Here is a 22,153-nt window from a genome sequence, read left to right on the forward strand (position 1 = left end):
TTCACAAGTAATCAATGGCATATGATTGGTCTGCGTTTCCATGGTTAAAATAAAGAATTGAAGTGAAAGTTCTTCTTATTACTATTCTGTTATGTTGTATTCGTCTGGCAGGTTGAATTTCTCCATAGAATTTGAGAGAAATATTTAGCTCACACATACAGCAGCAACAGATATGATTGGTCTTTTTGATTTGGCCCATTATCAATTAGTTAATAGATCATTACACAACCTGCAGATTTAAAATTGCCCAACTGTGGTGCGTCTTTGATGTTTTATCATATTGATGATGGTATTTGAGATTGAGCAGTCATCTGTTTGTGTTGCACAGGTACATGGCCATCATCCATCCCCTGAAGCCACGGCTCTCAGCCACAGCCACTAAGGTGATCATTGTGTGTATTTGGGTTCTGGCTGTGGTTTTGGCCTTTCCTCTGTGTTTCTTTTCAACCATCAAAAAATTGCCCAAGCGGACCCTCTGCTACGTTGCCTGGCCAAGACCTTCAGAGGACCCTTTCATGTGAGAGCTCTTTAAATATGCATGCACAATTTTCTTTCTTTCCTCCCAGTTTATTTGTAAAGCACTTTGAAGTATAATCTTGTGTGAAAGGTGTTTTATCATTATTATTATTATTATTATTATTCTTAATAAAACACCTTTAACACATATTAATAATAGTAATTGTTGTTGCTGTGATGGTGGTGGTTTCATAATCTTAATATTAATAATTACAAAATGATTTGTTAATATCACTTCTACCACTACTACTAATTATAATAATATTTATAATAATTGACATTATCATTCAACAACAGTAGTTAAACAAGTATTATTATTACTATTTTTATTATCATTAACAACTATTATAATTATTATTATTATTGATATTATTATTATTAACAACCACAATGCTACTACCACTACTAGTTGTTGTTAATAATAATAATAATAATAATAATAATAATAATAATAAAAACACTTATAGTTGTTATTAATTGTTATACAGATTATTCCTTATAGTCAGAATAAACATTATAAATAATTATTTTGTTAGCAATGTTTTTATTAACAACAACATTAACCACATTAAATCTAATTTTAGAATGAAAAAATCCCAAACTGTATAAGTAGTGATAGGGACTTCCTGTTTGTATCTTCACTGGCAGCACAGGTGCTGTATTACTCTCTCTCTGGTTACAGGTATCATATCATAGTGGCTTTGCTGGTGTACGTTCTGCCCCTGGTGGTCATGGGAATTACCTACAATATTGTCGGTTTGACGCTTTGGGGAGGAGAGATTCCTGGAGTCTCATCAGACAACTATCAGGGCCAACTGCGAGCCAAAAGAAAGGTAAGCAGGTCAGATTCTTGAGGGTCTCTTAGATTGACCCTTGTAAAAAAATCGTCTCACCAGAGCCTAAAAAGTAAAACTCTAAGACTAGGTGGTCCAAGGTTTGGGCAGAGAAATTTAAGTGGTCATTAAATACTAATCCCACGATGCTTGATGTAGAGCTCAGTTGTACAGCGATGTTGTGTTCAACTGATGGAATGACACATGCAAACATCAAAGTAAACACCACACACTCACATTTAAAGGGTCATTACACGTGGTATCAATAAGATATTAGAGAAGGAAGTTCTTTTAAGAAAACGGAGAGGGCTGGATGGTCTGGCAGGTAGCAGGAAGTCATTGAAAGAGAAGGATACATAAAGAGATGCAGACAGTGATAGACCCAGACAGAGCTGGCTTTTAGTCGATTTAGAATTTTGGGGGGTTTTTTGTATACAAATACTGCTAGCCATGGTGAAGGGAAAATGAGCTAAATGTTTGTCAAACTAATTAAATGTTAATATTTGCTCCTGCTATGGAGATTATAGCAGCAACTGGCAGCCTGCTGGCCGAATCTGGCCTGTCAGTCATTTTTATGCAGAACTCCCAGTGATTTTGATGAAATCGCAAAACTCAGCAGTGAGTTCAGCATTTAATGGTTGTCAGCAGGTGTTAACCCATATCCATACTGGAGGGTTTCATTTTTAAATGTGTTCAATGTTTTTTTCTTTTCTTTCTTGTCCATAAACCAGCTATTTTACTTTACTGAATATGAACTACTGTAGGTCAGAGTATAATTGCACTTGTTTGATCAAGTTTTATCCAATCAGTTATTTTGTTTTTTTATTAGGGCTGTCAGTTAATTTAAAAAGTAATCAAAATCTACAGTAATCTACAGTAATTGCATAATATAATGAAATATTATCAGATTATTTATGATATGCTTTAAATGCACGATGGCGTTTTGTGTGAAAAGCTCTACCCAGCCTGTGCCACCTGCTTTAATTATGTGTCATGTGGGAGGTGTGTCACATGTAGTACAGGTCAGGGGTCCAAATTAAATGTGTTTAATGATTCATGATCATTACACTAAATGAAGTAGATTAACAAACTGACAGCTCTATGTTAATCTTCAGCCTTACAAGAGATGAGTCACAGCAGCTGTTATAAACACATTACATTTCCATAATTGAAATATATGGTCATATGAAGTCTAAATATAAAATGTATTTCAATTTTGTAGAGCAATTTTGTATATTTGCATGCTCCGGCGGCAACAGGGGGGGGTCTTGGGGTGTCTCAAGACCCTTCAAAAAAACGCTCTGACCCCCCATAGGACCCCACATCCTCTTCCTGGTTAAAAAATATATATATCCGGGATAAAGATTTAAAAAAAGATTATCTTCAAACTACTCAGAACAATAATAAATTATTATTATTTCAACATTTATTTGTACACTGAACCAAGAACCGTTTCTGTCAGAAGTGTCTGATTCGAGAACCGAGGAGCTGATGATACTGCTTTTTTTTTTACTGGTTTATTTGATCGAATTGTCTGAAATAACCGGTTCACTTGAGCACCTGCTTCTTTGCCCAAAATTTCCTCGATTTTTTTTTTTGTAATAACATACCCCTTTGTGAATGCCTGCCCATGCCCAATCATAACATTAGTACAATTTATTAATAATAGTTTAGCCGTAAATAAAATGACCAACATGATGACCTTTCACCTGACCAGGACGATTCCTCACGCTGCACGCGCATTTTTTAATTGCTAAAGGATATTTTCAACACCGTGGCAGCTGGTAAGTGGTGTTTCATTCTCAGCGAAGTGATTTTGATGTTTATATACTTATTATTATTTTACAAGAACGATGTGATGTGAGAACACGCAGATATGTTGTTTATCTTGCTGTGTGTAGCCTGTAGTGTAGAAGTAACGCTAGTGTGCTGTTTGAGGGAGAAAAGTTTCACAGGCATCGAGGGGTCTGGTCTTTATGTTATTTGACTAAACTTTTATTATATTACAGTACTTATTTATTTTTTAACAAGTTGAGTGCCTTAAAATAATTATCACAACACTGGTAAGGCTTATTCAGATTTTCTCATTCTCTGAATTATCATTATAAAAATAAAAACAATTCAGAAATTAATTATATAATTATATTTTAAATGTGACACAATTTTTTTTTCTATAGCAAGACCACTTTAGCCTGTACAATCAATAATATCTCTCTGGAAATAAATGTAAAAATATCAATGTCAATAAAAAATGCATAATATACCAAATATATAAAATATATGAAAGTGCAGTGTGAAGGATCTTAATAACAAATGTAGCCTGTCATTTGTTTACATTGCAAAGGGGTTCAATTTTAGACAATAACAACTACAACAGTAATAATAATATTAATCACTGTATTCCAGTGTATCAGTTTTTTAATGTTTTATGTTTAAATGTTAAAAATAAATTTTTGACTTATTGATTAGGTGCAAGAGTAGTAGTGATGGTTAAAATAATAGATTTATGCTTAAATAGTAAATTGAGCCTTGTTCCTAGATGGACAGAGAGTGGAAAGTAATAGATCAAATGAGGAGATGGAGATGGAGGAAGAAAAAGAGGCAAATGTAGAGGCACAAGTGACAGAAAGAGAGCAGGGAACAGCAAGCCAGGAGACAGAGGCTGGTGAGAAAGAGGGAAATGTAGAGGCACAAGTGTTTTCTATAGTTTTTACTATAACTGCTGTTCTTATATATGTTATAGAACAGAGAATAAAAAGCCATCAGGTTGGGACAATTTCAGTTTCTAATCCCAGAGCTATTATTATTTTAAACTTAAAATTGTCTTCTCTATTGTTTCTTTTTCAAAACTGCATCAAAGCATTTGCTGCTGTATCAATACATAACCATCCATATCTATACGTGAATCAGCAAGGAATGCATCACAATATATTGCTGTATTGATATTTCGAACAGCGCCATTTAAAGCCTTGTTCCATGTGCCCCTTTTATACTTTGAGCACCTGCCCCTCCAAAGGTCTCTGCACGGCCCTGTTCAGAGGGAGGGTCATGTTGATATGTTAAAAAAGTTAACCACTTAAGTCATTAGTGGATTAATGCTTATTGGAGACGCGAACCATTTCAAACAATTCAGTTTGATTTGGTGAACTGGTTCAAGAAGATCCGGTTACATCAAATGATTCGTTTGTGAACCGGATATCACTACACTTCAGTGTTTTGAAATCTCACACAACAGACACTGAAGAGAAGACAATGCTGAATAAAGTTTTTTTCATAGTTTTTGCTATTTGGAACAAAATGTACTTTCGATGCAGTAATATGCAGTTATTAGCCGTGCCCAATGTATTTTTTGTTGGTTTTCATGAGACCCCCCTTGAAATGACCAGGACCCCCCATTGCCCCCCCCAATCAAAATTGTCTGGAGCCGCCACTGTTTGCATGTATATCTAACCCATGTTATGTTTATGTACAAGTAAATGTCATGCAGTTTTGGACATATACTGTAGAAATTAACATGAAAATATAACAATTTTAATATGGGAATTAAATTTTTCATATTATTATATTCATCTTTATCCTCTTAGAGATAGCATATATGGCTATATATCATATAGCTCTTGATATAGGGCAGTATTTGTCATATATGGTGACATACATTTAAAAAAAAAAACCTTCAAAGAAGAATAGACAGATATGTTCACTGTTAAACTCTGTGCTTAAAGTGTTAAAATGGCATATCTAATTTGTCTGTAGTTCTTGATAATGGAAGTGATAACATACAGGACCAGTAAGTGCAAACTTAAAAGTATATATATATTTTCAAGTGATATTTTGTATATTTTACTTTTGACTTATTTCCATTTATGCTAAATGCTTTAGTTTTGTTTTATGTTAAAGTTTAAGATTTCAAATTAAAAGTTCAGATCTCATAATTACTCATTTCAAGTGGAAAATATTGAAGTGTGAAATTCTTGTATGAGGCATTGATTGACATGTTCTTAGCACTGAATGCAGTAATTTTCCTTGATAACATTGACACGATAGTGGTCAGCTTGGGGGCATTTGCACACACACACACACACACAAAAAAAACACTTAACAAATAAGCATGGTTGATCTATAGCATTCGTTGACTTAGCTAATGTTAAACCAATCAAGAATTAAGTAATCAAAAACTCCCAATTATGGGGAACAACACAAAAGCTTAGGCCTGCTACCAATTTTCTGTTCTTTCACGGTATGTACTGAAATCAATGAAAAACAAATATATTGCTTTCTGGTTTCTTTTCTAGTAGACTAGTGACACATTTCTGTAGACTGATGTGGAAAGCAACTCTGAGCTACTTTGTTTCATAAATTTGCTGTTGTTTTAGCAAGCATAGCTCTATTTGTTTTTTCTCCGATTCGCACCAGAATCAAATTTGGAGTGTGTGATCCCTTCTGTCGCGAAGTTGGGATTCTTGTATAAATACATTAGTGCCACCTTGATGTATTCTTCTGTGTATCATGGACTAGAATCCTGCAGGCACCTCTAAGTGTAGCCAGTGGGAAAATATGTTAATTAGTGTCAGATGGTCCATTAAGTGTAAATTATGTTTTTCAAAGTGTTCACAATATTGCAGCTCAACAGAGAACATGCATTCAGACTGAATCTGGTCTTACAAGCCATTGTTAGGGCTTTGAAGAGACTCGCTCAGTCCTGGAATACAGATGTTCACTGGTTCAATAGGAATTTGTATATTATATATTCCAATCAATAGCATTCAGAGCTCAGTCTGCTGGTAATATGTTTCATTAACACCTGCTGCATTTGTGCTGGATCTCTATTTCGATCAGCACTACATCTTGCTCGCTTCCTATGGCTGTCCCTCATCATGTATCTTTCTTCCATTAGTAGCTGGCATGCCAGATTTGAGTATTTGGAGCCAGTTAACTCTTGCTCTTTCCATATGCCCCCACTTTATGTGATGTGTTATGAGGATTATGAAACTCAGAAGCATGAACATTCTTTTCAGCCTTTAGAAGACTCAATTAAGCCTGGGGACATTTTCATTTTCATTGTCAGTTCAAATGTAACACTCTGAGAAGATTGGAGAAGCTAGTGGGTGACCAATACTCATGTATTCCAGGGCTTTGTGTGGCCATTGACAAACCAGAAAAGCCATCCATTTTTTTTTCACATGAATGAATGGAGTGCAAAATGGCATGGATATGTTAAAAGAACATCATCTTTATGTAATGTACTTTCAGTTTAAATTATAGCCGGCACTGTTCTTTGTAATATAATTGTGGAAAACCTTGCAAGTAATGTGTCCATTCATCCACTTGAGACAATCTTGCTAACATTCTATGCTATTTTATGATAAAACAACACCTGCACCTGTCTGCATTATGAAATGTTCCCTATCCCTTTAACCTTAACATCATCTTAATCCAGAGCAGGATGCATTGTTAGTAAACATAAACTTTGTCATTAAAACTTCACATGTTGTCATAATAGCTGAAAGCCTTAGGCTGTTGCACTTGACTTCGCTTGTAGGATTTAGGCATCATGGGTTAAAAGCTTCACCAAAGGCAGTGCTTACTTTGGATTCAGGGCTTAAAGTTCTCCACAACTGTGCCGGATCTCCGTTGTATGGCATTTGGGTGCGGGGGGTAAAATGATAATCATCCTACATGGAGGTTAGACCGGTGGGTCGAGCAGGTGTCGCTCATTTCCCAATCACTCCACTGGCCTCGCTCCTGTTCCCACGTCTCTCGGCCCCGCCCCACTCGTCACATTGATATTATGTTCGAGTTTATGAGTTCGCCTACCAATGTATGACAGGAACACAGCTTTCACTCTCAACAAAACTGACCTTACTAGCCAATCAGATCATGAGATGTGCATAATAGTATCCAATTGCCGAGTAGCAGTCGATGAAGGGAAAATAATCCTCAGTCTTGAACGCGACACATTGAAGGTGCAATGGTCAAAGATTTCCATGTAGGGTCTTATTAACAAAGAAAAGCTATTTCACAAGTTCACAGTTACATATAATGAACAGAGTAATGGTAATGCGTATTTGGCATTCTGTCCAGGGAGAGGGCTCCGAGCCTGATAATTACCCTCAAGCCCCGTGGAACTCCCCCTGTCTGAGGAGAGGTCGTCCGAGCTCTGCTTTAAGCCTGGACCCAGATTGCTCCCCCGAGTGTTTCTCCCCATGCTGGGGTAGGAACGGCTGAAGGTGAGGAGTCAGGGTGGTGGAGGGATTCTGAAAGACTAGAGATAATGGAGGTTAGGTTCCTTTGATTATTTATAGGGGTCTCTCTTTGTTCTGATTTGATAGATGGTGTAATTACTGATGATAAACTGTCCATGTTGATTATCTGCGCGTGCTCCTCAAGAAATTTAATAAAACATCACTTTACAAGTTCACTCTTACATATAATGAACAGAGTAAAGGTTATGCGTATTTGGTATGCTGTCCATGAAGAGGGGTCTGAGCTCTGCTTTTAGTCCAGACCCAGAGTGCTCCCCAAAAGATGCAATTAGTATAGTACAGCAGCCAGAGAGGAGTGTTGATAACCCCCCAAAATTTGATTGGTGGGGTGCTGGACGTCACTTGTAGAAGTGGCAATGCTGGGGCTTTAGATGAGAGAACTAGAGCCCTCTGCGAAAGTGGGCACTGCATCTGAAAAGAAAACTCCTGCGGGAGCGGGGAATGCTGCGGCAGTGGGGAAATATGGAAAAACTCCTAAGGGAACTGGCAGTGCTGCGGCAGTGTGGGAATTTAAGTAAGGCAGCAGATTGCCTCTGACAACATGTCAAAAATTATAGGGCTGCTTCTGCTGCCGAAAGTGAGGTGGACAGAAAAGTAAAAACTATTATGCCAGCGGATGCTGGATAAATGCCAAAAAGTAGAACCCAGAACAAAGTATTTGTCTTATGTGTATTGTCACACCCCTAGTGTCTATGAGTGTTATAAAGCTCATAATTTTATAAGTGTATGATAAAACTTTCATTCTTCATTTCAATTCATATATTCATGAAAAAAAATCAGTATGAATAAGGAAAGTGATAACTTTGCCATAGTATCCTTTCAAATATGAAATTTGCCACAGTCATTGCATTTTTTGCATGTGCAGCACTTTATTTGTACCATTTGGTTTTACTAGTTTATTCAAATTTGAAAGATAATAACAATATTGATTGATAAGTGAGATCTGATTTTAGTCCTTGAAAACCTTAAAACATTTAAAAAAATTTTTTGTTGTTATTTAAACTGAACTGTAGTTTTATGTATTAAACTGTCTTTGTATATTTTCTATTTTCTATTAATTTCCTAGCATTTAATTGACCATTATGCATTTTGAACAAAACAATTTCAGAAATTTCACGTTTTAGATTTTAGGTCATCTTGTACCCTGTCAAGGACAAAGCTAACCAGCAAAACTTGATACCAGAAGCATCCTAAATGTTAAATGTGTTTGCACCATATTGTAGTGAGCAGTGAGAACCTTTCTTTTTATTCCTCTTTCAAATATCGCACCATAATCTGTAGTCTGAGCCTGTCAAGGGCTAATGGCAATGGCAGATATGTTACTAGTTAGTTTCAAGAAAAATCTTTTTCTTTTTTTGTTTGCCAAATAACCCTATGTTTGTGTCTGGCCCCATATCCCCCAACCCCCGGAATAAAGTTCAGGCCCAGGATTTTTGTTGTTACTTTAATCCCTGTGGAATCATGTATTAACTCTAATCTAAGCTTGAGGAAAGTGATCCTGCCAGTTTTGCTCTGATGATTATGGATTAGGGGGCTCTTTGATGAGCCAGACTCGGATCATGTCACAATGACTGACCTCACTTGGTTCTTAAGGCACGTTTTTTCTCTGGTTATTTGGAAGGTGTTTGTTTGTGTTTCAGGGGTGGGCCATGTTTAATAAATAAATAAAAAAACGACAGAATGGAACATTCAGCTATTGATCTTCTTACCATGAGAAAGGTGTGACCGTAATTTGAGTTTAAAACAGCTTTTGTGATCGGTGCACTTGTGCATAGTTCTGCAGGTAGTTTTCTGTCAGGAAAAAAGCTGAATGCAGATGCGGGTACAACAGAGGCTTTATTGAACAGAAAAATCAGGGAAGAGAGCAATTCAGTGGCCAGTTCGTGAGAACGAAGGATCTCCTTCCACCCAGGAGGGTTGGTGACACATGCTGGCAGAAGATGCGTCCGTGGCAGTGGAGATGAGGCCGGCTAGGCAGCTCGCTAATCCGAGCTAGGGGCAGAATAATCCACTGGAGATTCCGCAGAGACCCAGAGGGCAGATGCCAGGAAGAGCCCACGGGTTCCTGAAGTGCATGGAGAGGTGCAGGAAAATGAATTCCAGTTACGAGAAACTACAGCAAAAGACAGAAATAACTGACTTGAAGACATTTTTTTTAGCTGGTGAAAATACTAGTGTTCTAATAATTTAGGCCACCACTGTATATATTCAAATATTCTTTCACATAGCATACACAGGATGTTGTAGATGGTACATACATACATTATGGCTACATAAAGGTTTTTAAAAGCTCTCTAGTAAATTACATTTGAAGACCAAGTGTAACTGTTGGGGCGTGTATTTACATTTGTTTGTGCTCATTTGTGTTTACAATCTGACACTGTGGATCAATTGAATTTGTTAAAAGTGTATGTGAAAGCGTTCAGTTGCAAACCTATTTAACATTTCTAGAGTGTGCTGCAGATAATTATAATCACAATTTTGGAGCGCAAAGCATCAATCCAGCTCTGCTGGAAGACAATGACTGCTGCCATAGTGTGTTAACTGTAATCACAAAAGCGCACTTGAGAAGTTTTGCTTATCTCATCCAAAACAGAGAGCTAAGTGCCTGAGCAACAACACTATCACAATCCATTTCCATCCATATTAGCTTTGTGGCTCCTCCACTGGAAATCAGAACAAAAGCTGCTTCTGGAATATAATTGTAACCATTTTCAAATAAAGAAAAGCACCTACTAAAATTGAAATTTGATAATTTGACTAACTGACTGATTTTAAACTATGTCCTATATATATTTCTATTCTCTCTTTATCTGATACTGAAACATAATTGGTTGGAAAGGTTAAATGTAATAATAGTTGGTTATTTATATGTGTGGAGGCAAATCAAATTTCTTCTTCCTTTTACCCTTTTTTCTGAAACAAATGATTTGAATTTAATTTGACGCTGAATCATTTCAATTCCAGTCTGATTAGACAGTTTACTAATCAGTGGAACTTTTATGCTGTTGCTGTCAATAAAACTCACATATATGGAACAAGTAAATATGTTGAGTAAGCAAATGAATTAAAACAGTTTATCACTGCTGATACCTTCATTCTGAATATAAGATATTTCACAATCTACAGGCTGGTTACAGCAAACAGCACATCAGAGCAAAGTGAGACACTCAAGACAGATTTACAGATATTCTGCACAATCAGATTGAGATCCATTTTCTCTGCAGGAGCTGTTTTAGGCTAGGCTCCAGGCACGTGCACAGGTAGGGCTCAACCTGTGCAGAGCACATGCCCTTTTTGCCCTTACACTCCGAAGTGCCCTTTTTTTGGTGTTTTTTTTTTTAATTTTTTTTTTATCAATGCTATTTGTCACCCTTTACGTCTGTCTGTCTGTTTTACCAAATGAAAGTTCTTAAAACGAGCTTGTGTAAATCTTATTCGATCCTCAAGCGGTCAGTAAGCTGATAACTCCGCCCCCCTCTATATTCATTGAATCAACTGAAGTTCCACTGCAGCCGCACAGTAGACAACAGCTGAGCAGAACAAAGTTTTGCGAAGGGTAAATAAATATCTTGTTGTTTGAATAAGTACTACTAAACACTGTCTATAAAGGCTCATATTTTATTTATTTGATGTCTGACTGACTCACTGACTGAGACATGTGGGACGTCACCTGAGAGAGAGGGCTAGCATTTGCCATCTAGTCATAGCCAATACATAGCCAACACAGCCTGTGCATACAGTTGCATTTCATCTTTTATAAAATGCTAATTTGGCCAAATGCATTTTACCACAGGAAAAACTGAGCGCTCCGTCTATATAGCTAAAAAAACTAGTTTGTAACCTAGATGAAAATGTAATGTGATGCCCGCAGCGGCAGGCGCCGTCGCCGTTTTAATGACGGACAGAAAAAATAAATCACATTTGCACACATTCGCTGGTCAAAAACGATATATTGATAAGTAATACAACAACAAATAATTTGTTTTTACCATCGGAAAATCATAACAGGTGCGCCCCCGCTGTTTCATACTGGAACTTACACAGCGACGAGTGATCCTCGTCACCTAGATAACATATTTCTAAGAAATTTCTTCTTTGATTTATGATTGATGATACTCTTAATTTATTAACATTTAGGCTAATCATGTTATGGTATACTCTCTGTATACTCTCTGTATAAAATGTTGTAAAACATGGTTTTACTACAGTAATGTAGTAGTAACTAAAAAAGAAATTACAGAAGATCACTGAAATCTTTATATTTTATCATACAGAATGTAATTCATGATTCATTCCAAGGCTTCATTTATTTGATCCATAATACAGCAAAATCAGTAATATTGTGTAATATTTTTACAATTTTAAATAAATGTTTCTATTTGAATATTTTAAAATGTAATTTATTTTTGTGATCAAAGCTGAAATTTCAGCATCATTACATCAGTACTCTTCAGTGTCACGTGATCCTTCAGAAATGCTTTTCACTGCAACTGTACTTTTCACACTATTTTTATTTATTTTTTCATTGCTGGCTTATTTTAGGGAAAGTTTAGTGAATAAGAGACCTTCAAGAGACCAACATCCCTGGTCCACCACAGTATCAAATTTTTGCCAGATACATGGCTCACAGAAGGTTGCTGTTGTAATTAGGTTTAAAGAAGCCCTTAAAACCCTGTTTATCTATATTATCTAATTATCTAATATTATTATTATAATTGTTATTAATCGTGAATAAATCTAAAGCTTTTGAGGCTATTATTTTGTGTTATTGAATTTGTCATGAAGATGTGACCATTTCTTCCTTTTATGCAGGCTTACTAAATAATCTTGATATAAAAAATGGGGGGGGGGGGGTGCCCTTTTTCAGTTTCAGCACATGCCCCTCAAAAGGTCTGTGCACGGCCCTGCTAGGCTCCATTTTCACTAAATAACTATTCAAAATGATCCCAGCACTGTTTTCTGGAATGAATATATCAATACACCTTAATGGTCAGCGTTACAGCCTTTCTGTCATCTGTAATCTCATTCCAGCCGGATCTGTTTTGCAAGTCTGTTTGACATAGTTACATTTTACTTTTATAAAGTTTTCAGCTGCAGTTAATATAATAATTTGTAGAACACAGCAACATACAACTGTGTCCCATTTTGTAAATTCATGTGGATCTGAAAAAAAGTGATTTTTTTTTTTTCACCAAAATCCCTTTGTGTTTCACAAGCAAGAAAATAATGTGGGAGGACATGGGTGTAAGTAAATGATGACTATTTTTATTCTTGGCTGAATTATTCCTTTAAATACAGGTTGCAAAGCAACACAATCTGTGGTGTTAAACAGAGTGTAATTTTTCTGGTATTACATATACAGGAAATACAGCTTGTGACTATAACTGCTGAGGTTAAATCAGCTGTTTGTAATGTGCAATGTTTGAGGTATAAACTTTTATCAAATTTTCTGACACATGTATTGATGTAATGGACCTTCTTCTGTGCATTGATATGTTCTGACAACAGTGATTTAGGTCTATGCACCAGAGGAAGTGATGTAACTGATAATAGCATTGTAAATGGTGATGTGGATTCAGTTCACATGCTTCTGTTTAAGAATACCATGATTCTTCTGTCAAGCAATCATTGGCTGAATCAATACTGATTAGGATGAGAGTGAGTGTGTCTGCAGAAGTCAAGAGTGAGTTTATTTGCCTTACTGACAGTCTGAAGTGAATCAACACCACGCTGTCAAATTTGTCAGCTTGATAAAGTATCCAGTTCAGTGAGTATAATACAGTGAGTATTGAGGTTTTTATTGGTTGTTTCTACAGTATGGGTTATGTGCATCATGTATTAATTTTAATAAAAGCCGGTGGAATTAACTTGAGCTGTGTCCAAAATGCAATGGGGAACTCGTTTAGCGTTAGTGACTTTGATTTTCATGTGTAATCTGTTTTATGGAAGAGCGTGATGTCGCGGGCGTGGTGACGTAACGACCAGGAAGCTATAAAAGCACATGTCGCACAGCTGGCATCAGCTTCACATCTTTCAGCAAGCACTCTGTGTGAGCAGGTTATTCTGTCTCGTCAGTCTTATTTATTGTTGTTTGTCACTATTAGCTCCTCAAAGAGTAAGCAATAGTCAAAAAGCAAAGCTTAGACAAGACATCTGAAAGGCGAATCCCGATCGCGTTTCAGAGTGTGTGTTCCTCCCTGACCTCGCTACATCACGAGTGGAGATACACACTCTGTGTGTGGTCTGTCTGGGATTGAAGCATGCTGTTTCGGCTCTTGAGGGAGCCGACTGCCTGCACCGGTAGGAACCAGTGTGGACACTTTGATCTCGGAGTGCTTTCCTCGAGAGGGAGTCTTCGCCAGCGTTTCTCGTGGTGTCGGTCCCAATGGTTTCTCGATGGCTCTCCGTGGGAGATACCGATCAGGACAGACCTTCCCTCACAGGCATAGGGCACAATAATTAACCCTTGCCCGGAGTTGTGGAAGCTGTGGGTGTGGCCCCGTAGGGGGCACAGCTCATAGCATCCGGTCTCTCAACCGAGGTTGTTGAGACTAGCCTCCAATCCAGAGCTCCCTCTGTGAGGAAACTGTACGCACTGAGGTGGAAACGGTTCACCTCATGGTGCAGAGACCGTCAGCTTGACCCAGCCAACTTGCTCAGTTGGTACAGTTCTGGAGTTTCTGCAGCCAGGTTCGCTGCAGGGTTGACCCACTCCACACTGAAGGTTTACGTGGTGACCATTGCGGCCTACCATGTTCCTCTCGATGGTCACTCTTTGGGAAGACACCCCCTAGTTACATGTTTCCTCTGTGGTGAGCTGAGACTGAGGCTCACCACAGCATGGCCAAAGCACTTCTATACCCTCAAGCGGGTTGTGTTCCTAAAGTTCCCTCTGTCACACCACAACCGATAGTACTGTAGGCCTTCTGCCCTCCTCCTTTCCGAGAGTCCGACCAGAATAAGCTAATTGTATGTATCCAGCTCGAGCGCTCGACACATACGTCCAAAGAGCTGTCCTGTGGAGAAATCGGACCAATTGCTAGTGTGCTACGGTCCCCCCAAAAGGGGCTTTGCTGCATCTTAGCAGATTCTTAGCTGTTGGATAGTCAAGGCTATCAACACCACCCAAGACTCTGGTCTTCCTCCGCTGTTGGGAGCCAAGGCTCACTCCACATGGGGTATGGCAGCCTCCAAGGCCTGCTTAGCAGGTGCGTCCATGCTGGACATCTGCAACACTGCGGGGTGGTCCACGCCCTCCACATTCGCCTAGATATGCCAGTTACTCCAGACGCTCCTGTTCTCTCGTTCTAAGCTGTGCTCTTCGGATACACACTAGGCAGGGATTTTTTAGTCTGGCAGCATGGGCACCTCGTTCCCCATAATGCTTTCGATGCAGCTTGAGCTCCTGAAGAGGAACATCTCTAGGTTATGCATGTAACCATGGTTCCTCGAGGGAACGAGACACTGCGTCTCGATACCATGCCCCCGGCACCCCTGCCTGCACTTGCTTGTACTCGAAGCTTATGTGGCATGTGGTTTTATAGCTTCCTGGTCACTTACGTCAACCCAAGAAAAAAAAATATTTTCCTTATTGAACCACCCATAAAACCCTATAGTTACCTTATAATTTTGCAGAAAAATAAGAATTAAGTCATAATTATAATATTTATTTTTAAGGCATGACATCACGTGAATATGGGGAAAAATATATAATAGGTATAACTAATAGCTTCCCCCGCCGGTTGATTACATTTTTTGGTAACACTTTAGAATACTGTTTCTTACTTACTACATTACCAATAAGGAATTATTCAAGAACTAACAGGTGATTATTCATTAACACTTAACTCACTACTGTTAACTACTAAGAAAGATGTGTTAATTAATCAGTATTTAATATAATTTTATGATTGTGTTAAGAAACAGTTAGCTAATAAGTAACTAATATATTCTGTGATACCTCCTGAAGAACTACTATTAATTATCTACTAGTTAAGGTTCAAGAAAAATAACTATGAAATAACTACTACTGAACAGTTATACGCAAATAATCACTATAATAATCAGGATATGTCCCACATATCAAGTACTTGAGTAAAAGTACAGATACCCCAATAAAATATTACTCCAGTAAAATTATAAGTAGGCCTATTCATTTTCAAAATTACTTGAGTAAAAGGACAAGTACAAAGTACTACTACAGTAGCAACTTTGTTACAGCCCAGTTATAAGACTATAATGGAAATGAAATATGTATTTTGTTTGCTTGTAAATGTTTAACTTTTATGAAATGTGTGTTAAATTATTTAAAATGTGGGCAGTATGTTAAAATGGAATAAAATATGCTGTATTAAGAAATGTTCTCATCTGAAATAAAAAGATGTGAGTATTTGACAAAGTTTATGATTACTTTTTTTTTTTTTTTTTTGGTCAAAATGATGTAGTTTATTATTATTTACCAAAAGGTTCACTTTAGAATTCTGTAAGTCCTGCAGAATTTTTTGATAATTAATTATTAATTACTAATGGGTTCCCTATGTTTTCACTTTAGAATACTGTTTCAGATTCTAAGTAATTACTGAGGAATTATCTAATAATTATTTATTAATTACTAATGGGTTCTCAACATTTTCACTTTATAATAGGCCTAATGTTTCAGGTTCAAAATAAGTCCTGCAGAATTATTTGATACTTAATTATTAATTACTAATGGGTTCCCTATGTTTTCACTTTAGAATACTGTTTCAGATTATAAGTAATTCTTCAGGAATTATCTGATAATTCTTTATTCATTATTAATGGGTTCCTAATATTTTCACTTTAGAATAGGCCTAATGTTTCAGGTTCAAAATAAGTCTTGCATAATTATTTTATAATTCTTTATTAATTACAAATTGGATACCTGTATTTTCCTCAGGCTTCGCCTAACATACCGAAATTGAATTAATTATAATGTTGTATTTGCTGAGGAGGCACACATACAGTACTGTATATAAAATATAAAAACTAAAGTAAGTTATCGCAAGGCACTGGAGTCATGGTGGGGTCCCTATTGGAAGCTGATTTCTTACAAAACACACTCACAAAACAATTTACTACTTAGGCAAAACCTCTATTTAATGTATTGCATTTATTAAGATTGCATTTTCATACTACTACTACTATTGCTAATAACATTTATATGAAAGGGTCACAATTTAATGTAATTGTGTAAAACTGTTCATTAGTAGTTACTTCAGTTATTTTTCTTGAACCTTAACTAGTAGATAATTAATAGTAGTTGTTCAGTAGGTATGACAGAATACATTAGTTATTGATTAGCTAACTGTCACTTAACATAATAATACAATTATATTACATACATACTAATTAACACATCTTTCATAGTAGTTAACAATAGTGAGTTAAGTGTTAATGAATAATCACCTGTTAGTTCTTTAATAATTCCTTATTAGTTATGTAGTAAGTAAGAAACAGTATTCTAAAGTGTTACCCATTTTTTTTTTTGCAAACAAAGTTTTCATTAATATTATATTTAAAAATGCAAACAGGGCATTATCTAATTAAAAGGCACTAACTTGCATACATTTCCATAACCAAAATCTAAACACTGAATTAAGCCAGGTTCAAAATTTTTGTTTCAGTGTATTGACATATTAGAGTCAAATGTTTTCACGAAGGGGAATTTAGATTTTTTTTTTTTTTGTAGCATTCTCGGTTGGTTGCCTAAACAACTGCTGTCATGATACTGCTGTTAAGGAGACAAAGGCACAATTACGATTATAACAAATAATTAAATAGTAATCCACATGAAAAAGAGGGTCTAACACACAGGATAACATTCATCAATACCAGACAAAGGAAGACAGGACAGACTACACTTTAAACAGGGGAGCAAATGAAGATAATTAACCAGACACACCTGAACTAAATGTCATAATAAAATGGAGACAGAAACTAGGTCAAACATACTGTAAGCACATTGGGGAAAAAACACAACAAAACGTCCATGGGGGTGACAACTACATTAAGCATTAAACTTCCTATATTAAATAAACTGGTTTCAGGCAGGGTGTTTCTAGTCTTTCATCAGCAGTGGGGCACAGGCCCCACATTTAGTATAAATGGTTGTTAATTGCCTTTACTTGCAGTAGTTCATTGTGCACAGAATAAAGATATTCTTCACCACTGACCATCAATATTATTAATTTGCAAGTTTGGTTTTCTACAATGGATTATAGGTCAATATCCTCCATTTGTCACGGTTTTACGCTGCCTGAAGGAATACGGAGTCGAGGATAAACGGAATAAGGTTTTTAATATATCCAACACAGGGGATATCCAACATGGAGCACAGAGGTAGACACACGTAAGTAGCAAATGGTCACAAGTGAGGACAAGTGAGCACAAGTGAGCTGCAAGTGAGAAGACCCGACAAAACAGAACTGAAGGACAAGGCTTATGTACAACAGATAATTGGGGAAACACAGGTGGATGGAATCATTAAATTAACAGGGACATGGAACACATGAGGAAGATAATAGACACACCTGGGAACTAATCACGGAAGACAGAAACTGGGTCACTGGGGCAAAAACATTAAATGAGTCCAGGTGTGTGACAGTACTCCCCCCTCCCGGTAGGTGCGTCCTCGCACCGTAGAAACAACAGAGGGAGGCGTGGGTGGAAACTTGGGAGGAGGTTCCGGTGGAGGACGGACTCCCAGGAGGGGGCCAGCAGACAGGGACCACAGAAGGAGGAGCCAGGGAGGAGACGACGGAGGGAGGAGCCAGGGAGGAGACAGGAGCAGGAGGAGCCAGATGGTCCACCAGAGACCAGCCAGGACGGAGATCCAAGGTGGAGTCGACGGCGGGAGGAGCCATGGTGAAGGAAGGGTCGACGACACCAGGGGGCCGACAGGCGGAGACTGCACCGGTGGGTGAGGAGCCCAAGATGGAGCAGCACAGCCGCAGAGCCAGGGGGACGTCGAGGTTCCGGAGGGCCTAGGTGGAGCAGAAGGCTCAGGCGACCAAGGCGGAGGCAGGGTCCTGGCAGACCGATGTGGAGCCGGAGTGACCGAGGATGGAGGTGGAACTGGAGGGAAGGAGGAGCCTGACAGAGCCGGAGGGATGGAGTGACGAGGTGGAACCAGAGGAGTGGAGTCCCGAGGCGGCGGATGGTCGACGACTGACCAAGGTGGAGCCGGAGGGACGAGGGAGCCCGGTGGAGCAGGTGAGATGACAGGCCATGGTGGAGACGAGGGAGCTAAGAGCCAAGGCGGAGCCGCTGGGTCGAAGGACCGAGGAGGAGTCCAGGGCTCGGAGGCTGGAGGCGGAGACAGGGCCTTAACACGCCAAGGCGGAGCTGGAGACTGGCAGTCCAGCGGCGAACCACCGCGCCCCGATGGCGCGGACTGAGGGTGAGCTGCGGGACTGACTGGCACCAGCAGGGATGACGAGGAACTGGCTGGTCTAGGAGGAGGAGAGAGGAGAAGGATGGGAGGAAGGACAGGAGGATCAGGACTGGACGGAACCAGCGAAAGAGGAGTAGAGGGACCAGCAGGTTTGGGAGGAGGCGGGAGAGGGAGGCTGGGAGGGAATACAGGAAACACAGAAGATTCAGAGCTGGGCGGAACCAGCGGAGACACAGAAAATTCAGAGCTGGGCGGAACCAGCGGAGACACAGAAGATTCAGAGCTGGGCGGAACCAGCGGAGACACAGAAGATTCAGAGCTGGGCGGAACCAGCGGAGATACAGGAAACTCAGGGCTGGACGGAACCAGCGGAGAAACAGAAAACTCAGGGCTGGGCGGAACCAGCGGAGAAACAGGAAACTCAGAGCTGGGCGGAACCAGCGGAGACACAGAAGATTCAGAGCTGGGCGGAACCAGCGGTGAAACAGAAAAATCATGGCTGGGCGGAACCAGCGGAGACACAGAAGATTCAGAGCTGGGTGGAACCAGCGGAGACACAGAAGATTCAGAGCTGGGCGGAACCAGCGGAGACACAGAAGATTCAGAGCTGGGCGGAACCAGCGGAGACACAGAAGATTCAGAGCTGGGCGGAACCAGCGGAGACACAGAAGATTCAGAGCTGGGCGTAACCAGCGGAGAAACAGAAAACTCAGGGCTGGGCGTAACCAGCGGAGAAACAGAAAACTCAGGGCTGGGCGGAACCAGCGGAGAAACAGAAAACTCAGGGCTGGGCGTAACCAGCGGAGAAACAGAAAACTCAGGGCTGGGCGGAACCAGCGGAGAAACAGAAAACTCAGGGCTGGGCGTAACCAGCGGAGAAACAGAAAACTCAGGGCTGGGCGGAACCAGCGGAGAAACAGAAAACTCAGGGCTGGGCGGAACCAGCGGAAATGGAGCAGAGGAAATGACTGGAGGAGGTAGGAGTGGGAGACTGAGAGGGTATACAGGGGAATCAGGGCTGGACGGAACCAGCGGGGAAACAGGAATATTAGGGATTACCTCCGTAGACCAGTCCATCAGATCCAGAACTTGCTCCATATAACTTTCAGAGACTGTATACAGCTCACCCTCAGTTGCAGGAGTGTGGGCAGGGCTTTCCTCCATGCCCTCGATCTCCACGAGGACTCCCACGATGCACAGTGTTGCCGGCTCACACACCTGGTCAGTCGCGCTCTCGAGATCCGGCTCCCTGTCAGTGGATGGCTCGGACTCTGCGGCTGCGGTGGGCTCTGGCTCCGTGCGGCGTGATGGTGGCTGGCTGGTCTCTGGGTCGGGAGTGGGGCTGGCGAGGTCCTCTATGGGGCAGACGGTGAGAGGTGACCCATTTCTCGCCAGAGTCCACTCCACGTATGCGGCGAAATCCTCTCGAGGACCATCTTCGGACGACAACGCTCTGCATTTGGAGTTCAGGCTGGTGTTGTAGAAGGTGCAGAGCGCGCCGTCCGGGTAGCTGGTGGCATTAGCTAATAGGAAAAACTGTTTGGTATGGTCCTCGAGAGAACGTCCTTCCTGCTTCAGCAGGAGGATGAGGAATTCGGGACGATAGAGGGGATCCATAGACACTAAGAAACAAAAAGACTTTGAAAACACAAAAACAAAACGGAGGGAAAAAACACGCAGTTTTCTATTTTCTTTTTCGGGTCGGGTCTTCTGTCACGGTTTTACGCTGCCTGAAGGAATACGGAGTCGAGGATAAACGGAATAAGGTTTTTAATATATCCAACACAGGGGATATCCAACATGGAGCACAGAGGTAGACACACGTAAGTAGCAAATGGTCACAAGTGAGGACAAGTGAGCACAAGTGAGCTGCAAGTGAGAAGACCCGACAAAACAGAACTGAAGGACAAGGCTTATGTACAACAGATAATTGGGGAAACACAGGTGGATGGAATCATTAAATTAACAGGGACATGGAACACATGAGGAAGATAATAGACACACCTGGGAACTAATCACGGAAGACAGAAACTGGGTCACTGGGGCAAAAACATTAAATGAGTCCAGGTGTGTGACACCATTACTCTTTTTGTTTTCTTTTTTACAAACTGTCCCATTACTATTTCGATTACTATTGGTGAAACCGCTGTAGATTTTTCAGTGTGTGGTTGAACTGTCCTAATGAATCAAACTGAATCACAAAGAATTCATGACATTTTTACAAACCAGTTTGACCTATTAGATCACAAGAGTGATTCATTTGTGAATCAGGCGTCCCTAGTTCTGATGCATTTGTTAGATTATGTGGGAAAATGATTGTTACATTATAATCTTCATTGACGAATTCAAGGATTCATCTGTTATATTCACTTCATTATTACAGATGTTTATGTAGGCTACTTAAAACTATAGGTATTGTTATTGTTTGGGAAAGCCTGGCAACCTTTCGGCAAATTTAGATTATGTTGCTTCTTTCACATTTCATGACACTTTCAATTTAAAATCTCCAGTTGTGCTGGGGTACAATTATGTTTAATTTTAAACTAAAACAGATCGATGTGACTACAACAAAGTTTTGGACCTTTGGTTGTTGTATATACTACATCAGAAATAAAATGTCTGGTGAATGTTCTTAAAAGGTTCATGAAAATAACACAACCACTGCTTTATGATTCCATTAACCTAATGGTAATGTAAAAAAAAAATATATATAAGAATTTGCCAAAATTAAGGTTAGACGCTCAATTTCCAGTGAGCCCAGGTTGTTCTTTTGGGTAGTTTACCAGATTTGATGTGTCTGCTCCACAGATTTTTGTGTGTGTTAAAGAAGACTGCCACATTAAAGTTTGAGAACCACTAATCTAGTAAATTATTAGTCAACCATTGTGACTCATTATGAATGACTAGTAGAGTAAACCTGAAATGATGAATTCATGATGTTAAAGACACGGAGACTATTTCGAAACTATCTTCTTTTTTCTTGAGTGCCATTTCTTTGTCGTCTCTCTTATGATCTATATCAGTGTTTTGATCAGTACTTTGTTATCTAGTTTCCAATTCTTCATTCTACAATCTTAAGAATGATCTCCCGTCTCTATTTGCCACAGTTGTGCAGTCCCTATTCA

General features: G+C 39.4%; 1 protein-coding gene across 1 annotated transcript in view; it reads left to right on the top strand.

Moving 5' to 3' along the window:
* The window catches only part of LOC113095189 (neuromedin-K receptor-like), a 34,380-nt gene that overhangs the window by 5,054 nt on the left and 7,173 nt on the right, over positions 1-22,153 (top strand). The window contains exons 2-3 of the mRNA XM_026260825.1: positions 329-517; positions 1,199-1,349. Coding sequence (XP_026116610.1) covers positions 329-517; positions 1,199-1,349 — 340 coding nt within the window. The remainder of the gene's footprint in view (positions 1-328; positions 518-1,198; positions 1,350-22,153) is intronic.

The sequence above is a fragment of the Carassius auratus genome, unplaced genomic scaffold, assembly GCF_003368295.1.
Source record: "Carassius auratus strain Wakin unplaced genomic scaffold, ASM336829v1 scaf_tig00215630, whole genome shotgun sequence".
Lineage (NCBI taxonomy): Eukaryota > Metazoa > Chordata > Actinopteri > Cypriniformes > Cyprinidae > Carassius > Carassius auratus.